The sequence below is a fragment of the Salminus brasiliensis genome, chromosome 4, assembly GCF_030463535.1.
Source record: "Salminus brasiliensis chromosome 4, fSalBra1.hap2, whole genome shotgun sequence".
NCBI lineage: Eukaryota > Metazoa > Chordata > Actinopteri > Characiformes > Bryconidae > Salminus > Salminus brasiliensis.
In genome coordinates this window covers 25,872,911-25,880,143 of record NC_132881.1, presented here as the reverse complement: position 1 = coordinate 25,880,143, position 7,233 = coordinate 25,872,911, and the positions used below count along the sequence as shown (strand labels likewise).

At 42.3% G+C, this 7,233-nt stretch overlaps 1 protein-coding gene across 1 annotated transcript in view; it reads left to right on the top strand.

Annotated features, from left to right (window-relative positions):
• The first annotated feature begins 131 nt into the window (after positions 1 to 131).
• Positions 132 to 7,233, top strand: part of camkmt (calmodulin-lysine N-methyltransferase) — a 144,482-nt gene continuing 137,380 nt past the window's right edge. The window contains exons 1-3 of the mRNA XM_072677726.1: positions 132 to 398; positions 1,792 to 1,970; positions 3,595 to 3,659. Of these exons, the coding sequence (XP_072533827.1) occupies positions 300 to 398; positions 1,792 to 1,970; positions 3,595 to 3,659 (343 nt within the window). The 5' untranslated portion in view covers positions 132 to 299. The remainder of the gene's footprint in view (positions 399 to 1,791; positions 1,971 to 3,594; positions 3,660 to 7,233) is intronic.

Here is a 7,233-nt window from a genome sequence, read left to right as displayed (position 1 = left end):
ACACGATTAATCGATATCCGGTCGCCTGAATTTCCTATGGGAAGTTATGCTCGATGATGGTGGTGATAGATTGGTTTTCCTGGGGAAAGGAAGTGTACGGAAGCAGCGTGCCTTACTGCAGGGTGTTGGGATACCGGTGTAGTGGGAGAAACTGGGGGGCTGTTTTTGTGTTTATAGTGGGGTTGTGGAGGGGTTTTTTTATAGGTCGCCGGCAGCTGACGGAGACAGTAGCTGTATGAGTACAGTCTCCGACCTGTTTACGTCCCACGAACACTGTAACTGGTCTGTTTAGGTGAGAAATGGACTCAAAGCGAGCAGGTCGTCCGAGCATGAACGACATTAAACACCCCGACTGTGGAAGCGATGTAGCTCGGGCTCGGTGGACCATTCTGAGACAGGTGAGGAAGAGGAGACCACCTATTCTGACTGTACAGGCTGGTTCAGTGTCTGCTCGTTGCCTCCAGTCTTGTAAACACACAAACACACACACATACGGTCCAGCTCAAGGACTTGCTCATTGGTCATTATGACTATGTTGACACTGGCAGGCGACGCTGTAGTACTGTGCACCTGCTCTTCAGCACTGAGATCCATCCATGATACACTCAGTATATATGTCCACAAGGACAGACTCCAGACATCCTGTTATGGTTGGTGGACCCACCTTCTTTAATGTGCTGTATTAGCTTGTATGACCTCCCTAGAGGAGCACTGTCAATAGAATGGGATGATCTGGAGCAGCTGTACATGAGCCTACCCAGTCTACCACCAACGTCTATAGGCTCATGTTCAGCTGGATGTCTGGAGTCTGTCCTTTTGGGCATATAGTGAGTGTATCATGAATGGATCTCAACTACAGTGTTGAAGAGCAGGTGCACAGTATAGCTTCGCCTGCCAGTGTCAACATAGTCATAATGACCAGTGAGCAAGTCCTTGAGCTGGATACGAGGCTGGAGGCAAGGCGCACATACAAGCCAATACAGCTGAATGTTGGTTGTGATGGCGAGTGACAAAATGCAATTTGATCTTGAATAGGAACGACAGCTTTTAAGTTTTAAGTTAAGTGAAGTAATATTAAATCACCAAAATCCAACGTCTTCCAAATGTCACATGCCCACATAAGAACATTTCGTTGTGAGGTATGACGATCAAAGCCCAACATCTGGTTCATTTCATGTTCATATGATGTTGAACATTGAATGTCATGGTGTTGAGAAACCAAAATTCAACATCCAACAACGCTGAAGCCTGATGTCAACCTAATGATGGTTTTTGACGGATATGTGGCATTGATTTCCAACTCAGCATCTGTACAACACTGGGTTTGGACGTCTACCTGTCTTTAATTAAAATTGAATGTCTGGATGCTGGGGAAAAAAGTCACCATGCTAAGTGTCAGCCAGAGTGGAAATAAATCTCATTAGCATTTAAGAGCAGTGGGACCATCAGTGCCTGACATCACCAATGTTCTCATGGCTGAATGCAATCAAATCCTTACAGAAATATTCCAAGATTTAGTGTAAAGACTTCCCGGATGAGTTAAGGCTGTTTCTGCAGTAAAGGGGTAAAACTGTTACGATGTCAGACACGTACTGGGCTGGTAGTCTAGACAAAAACATGTGGGCTAGAAGAACCAGGCTATAGTGCAGGGTTTCCCAATCCCAGTCCTGGGGAACCCACACAATAAGGCCTAGAGCTTGAACGTGTGTAATGTGATATGCTCTGATTATGCCATCCACGAGCATGCTGCCTTCTGCTTTTGACATAAACTGCCAATTCCTCTTGTTCCAGGTGTTGAGGCAGAGACAGCTCGACAGTGCTGAGGTGCAGCAGGTGTCGGTGCGCAGGTTCTCTTCATTCAACCTGTTTTCCAGAGCCAAGGTTCCCATGTCAGAGAGCGACGACCCATTAGATGGACAGTGGGTTGAGTACAGAAGTGCCTGCTTCCCCCAGTACAGTGCCTTACTCAGGTGGGCATGAAAATGAGTACCATTAGCACAGGAGCACTCTTAAGGTGCCTTTCCACTGGGCAGTGCAGTATGGCGTAGGACGATTACTCATCTGAAGTTAGAACCATTCACACCCTGTTCAAGTACAGGTGTCCACTTGCCATCATGCTGTAGTACTTGTAAAAGCAGGTGGGGATCTCTGCAGGTGGTGTGGCAATGGAATGATTTCCTATAGGACAAGAGCTGCAACAGTGAATATCTGACAAACCTTTTATTCTGTGGATGGAGTCAGGCAGTGATTCTGGCAGTGATTATTGTTGTCTGACTCGGTTTAAATGCATGTTATACTGGGTTCGTTCGGGATATTTTATCGTATCGTTAAATTTTGTGATTGTGATACACAATATGCTTTTCTTAGCATATCAAGGATATTGTCAGTGCTTCAAGAACACTGATCAACTGCATGTTTTATTACAGACAGTATCATTAGTGCTGTTTAATGGCATAAAATGCAGCAGATTTTAAATAAACACCACTGTACTAAGTTTGGTATTTCAGTATTTGAATAGTAGTATTTAAAAATTGGTCGCTACTGATGCATTTTGTCTGCGATCATTCTCTGTGTATCGCAGTTAATATTGCGTATTGTGAAGATGTCTATAAATATTGTGATATAATATTTTTACCCTATTGCCCAGCCCTATGTCACTTCTAGTTTATGATTGGATATGCTTAGTACCTTGTGAAGAAGGATCAAGTGGATAACTGGTAACTAGGTACCCAGTAATGGTACGGGTCACTGTATACTGTGACCAAGTGCTTTTACTTTTTTCTTGTTGTTGTTGTTGCTCTAAAGGTGTAATGATTTCAATGTGTATCAAACTTTATTTATTTTATTTGAACTAAATTTAAAACTCTGATAGGCCACTTGGTCTCTTACAAAGGCCTGTCGCATCATAATTTGTGAGAAATCACTGTCAACGAGGCATCTGGGCATATCCTATCATAGTAAACTGAAGGAAGGAGCTTATGGCAGGCATGCCGTCATGTGCTGCTTTTTTTTTAATAACCATAAAAAAAGAAGTATTGGGACACCTGTTTATTCTCCACACCTCAATGCTGGACAGACTTTATACCCATATTGCTCACGCCTGGTATTAGACTTGGTGTCAAAAGGTTTATGTTAAGCTGCTCCAGAAAGTCCTCTTCAGTGGGCAGTAGAATAGTGTGTGTGTTTGTGTGTGTGTGTCTGTTTCAGCAATGGGCAATGCAATGCAACTTAAAGTAGCTGAATGCATTCAGTAAAAGGGTGATCCACAAACATTTGGACATACATTGTACACTTTTTTTTTTTTTTTTTTTGGGGGGGGGGGTGTGCTGTAGAGGTTTAGTTTGTTAGAGCTCTGTATTTGATATGCAAATGATTGAAAATCGAATGACACTGAACTTAAAAATGCGCCTCTAGTGGGCATGCATGTAATCAGCACATATAATATTAACATTAACAAATAAACACCGGACACAATAAGTCCTCTTATTGTATAGAAAAATATGTGTTATCTATACGCTATCATATTGTATCAAATTCTGAATTGTGTGTATTGTTACACCCCTATACTCATATAAACCTCTTTATCTTCTTCAGAGACAACCTTGGACCCATCAGAGTAAATGAGGTGCTCAACAGCTTTGACAACACCGGAAATGTCTGTGAGTAACTTCATCTTACACGCACGCCATCCACCTTACTGGGAACACTGACTACGTATTTAGACCCACTGACCACTTTATGACCACATTATTATCCACTATATAATAATCCACTGTAGGTGTACTTTATCAGACTGTACCCTATGTGCAGTTGTCATGCACAGTTTTGTCTGTTCCCCATTCATCATTGGTCAAAACCTGCAGTCTTGACAAGAAAGGTTCTGCAAAGGGTTCTTTGAGCGATGCCATAGAAGAACCACTTATGGTTCCACACATCCACACCTCTCTATTACAAACATGGTTCTTTACGGAACAAAAAGTGCTTCTTCTAGGACATTCCTTAAAGAGCCCTTGTAGCACCTGAGTGTAGGGCCGCTTTTGAACAGATACTATGTGATGTGGGTGGTGGACTGTTCTACTCACAGCAGTGACCCTCACATAGCAGTGATTTAGCAGTGTCTGTGGTACTACAGTGGAGTTTTATGCAGGTTTTATCCCGGCCACTGCTGTCCTGAGAGTGGGCCACCACCCAAATATATCCGGACAAAAGCACCTGACCATTATTAAAGAGCTAAAGGAAACCCAGCTGTGTACGGTCCCTAACGTTACACCACCAAAGCTACAGAAGGTTCCTAATGTAGGCTTTGTTGAATAATTGCAATTGATGTTTTCCCACTTTTTGCTGTTTGTGCTTTCTCTGTTGGTGATGTGGGTATTTGAGTGTACAGCAGGTATGGGTGGACAGAATGTGTTTTGTGGGGTTTGGGCCCTACTTCAAGCTGCAGATCCCTAAGGAACCACTGGCAGGCACACTTGAGCAATTAGTCTAATTTGCTGTTGAGGCGAGAGGCAGGAAGTGTGTGTGCGATTTGTCTGGAGCTGCATTTACTGACTGAGAAGCTCACACTGGATTGTATGAGTCTAGAGTGAAGCAGTAACACCAGCAAAATGAGGCTTCTTGGTTAACACTGTTAATCAGCAGATTAACATATAGATGTCATATAGAAAGCAGATGACAAATGATAACCACAATCAAATATTAATCTGCTGCCTTTCATCAAACATTCAGATATACAGTACAAATGAGATGATCTTATTACAATAAATAATTAGACCCTAATATGGTGTAAGGGATGGGCAGTATGGTGTATATATATAATAACAATTCCACAGAAGAACCATTTTTGGTTCTTTAAAGAACTATATGTATAAAAAGAGGCATCTGTGTAAAGAACCTTTTAAAGGTTCTTTAAGAAGAAGGTTATTTATATAACTACAAATGCTCCTACAATGGAGTGCTACATACACAGTGTTCTAGCAGTACTGAGGTTAAATATCATCATATCGTCCAGTCCTGTGGTGCATTTATTCTTGTAGTCCGTCTCTCTGCCCCCCTTCTCTCTCTCTCTCTCTCTCTCTTTCTCTCTCTCTCTCTCTCTCACACACACACACACACACACACACACACACACACACACACACACACACACTTCTTTTGGTTTTGTTGCCAACTGTGAAACACATCAAATGTGTGACTCAACAGACAGTCTAATGTCATTTTAGAAAAAAGACCCCCAGCCATATGTTGGATTTCACTTAGTTAGTTGCCCCCCTGCCCCTCCTTCTGCTATCTCTCTAACTACCTCGTTCCCTGGTTGGATTAACAAGAGCTGGCAGCATCGCCTCTCTTTGGCCCGCTGCCCCTCTTCAAGGCAGGGTCATCCCTTCTCTTTTCAGGCCTTCCTCTCAACCACCCCTAATTGATCTCACGCATTGGTAGGTCCAAACACCCCCCACCCCCCCTTCGTGTTCTTGTCGGCTCAGCTGGCCTGGCGCATTGTCTGAAGAGGGAGGGGGGGCGCCTTTCTATTACCTATGCTCCATACCGAAGTCCAAATCCTCGCCTAAGGACTCGACTAGCCTAAAAGTCTCTGTGTCCTCTGAGGTGCTGAATGTGGATTAGTTATCCAAATGTATGGATTAGGGTGATCCTCCTCATCAGGGCTGGGAGGCCTGCTCGTACTGTGGATTTAAGTGCTCTTGTTTCCAGCAGGGATCAAGAGAGACACAATAGGTCTTATCAGAACATGCTGGATGGACATGAAGAGCTTTGGAGAGGCTTGTTGACCACCAGTATGGACTCAAGCGCCAGCTTTTCCTTTCTCACATGTTTGTGCATCAGATTTGTCATCTGCTCTGAAGGAGAAACGTTGTAGTCTAAGCTTTGTTTCTGTTGTTAGCACAGGAAGATACCTGCCGTATTACTGCTGTATCACTTACTTTGCTAACGACGTCTCCCACCACTAGCATATACACAGTGTGCAGGGTCATATGTCAGGGGTCTTGACTTCCTGTGTTGGAGTTAGGAGTTAAGAAGACTCCCCACTAAAGTGGCCTGAACCAGATCACATGACGAGACATGGAGTCTACAGAGAGTCTGAGTGCGCTGACCTTCACTCAGTGTTACTCTGACCTGACAGGCTGAAGTTTAGCATGTTTGGCCTCCATAAGTGCTCTTCATTGAGAACCGTTTGCAGAAAAAAAAACACCACCTTATTCCGAATATAGTCAAGAAGACAAGTTGGTTTTGATGTCCTTCTGCTAGAACTGCAAGGTCCATGTAGTTTAGAAGTAGGCTATGGAAGCCTGAAATGGCTTAAACCCTGGCAAGTTTTTAAATACTGCCAAGTAGGCTTGCTTATGTGGCTTCTGACTGGATCAGGTTGTGAAGTAGGGTTGTATCATTATAGGAACTGTAGACTGATATCCAATATTTTCAAGTACAAATCTGCAGATGCTGATGCCAATACTGATAAATAAATGTTTAGGTAGTGTGGAAATTAGTATTAGGCCTGGATTAGTCTTAGAAAGATATTTATACATTTATAGGGATATAAAATATGGTACAAATTTGGGGCAGGGCAGCGAAGGGGTGATGACTTTCCTCGTCACCCTATCACCCTAATCCAGGCGCTCGTTGTCAGGTCGTTTTGGGGAGGTCATGGAATGGTTGGATGCTGACTGGTATAACACACACACATATACATGCGTGTATACATACATATTCTAAAAGTTTATTTATTTATTTGTTTATTTTACTTTTTTAGGCAAAGCAGTGATAAAATTCACGTTAATCTAACATCTTGTTGTTTACAGTTGTAAAACTCGAATTTATTAAAAAGCTTATGTGTTGTCCTCATACGAAATCTGGCTGCAAAGATTATGATTTCTTTATGACTCTAATATCTAATATTTATAAATTTTACAGATTTTTAACATTTATTTCTTTGATTTTGATTGACAATGTGTGGGCTAAATGGAACACATTTAGCACATATTCATAGTAGCACATCTCCAGTACTTTCTAAGTCACAATGTAAACTGTTGTTTTCCCTTTAATGAGCTAAATGTGTAAATGAGCTGCCATTTATAATTCTTCAGTAAAAAATCATATTTCCTATTTAAATACCGTTGAATCAAATAAGGCGCTTCATCGAAAACCAAGAGGCCACTGCAACACAGATCTGCAGAAATCTAAATAATAAATCTGTCAATTGTCAATCGCTTGTTAGGA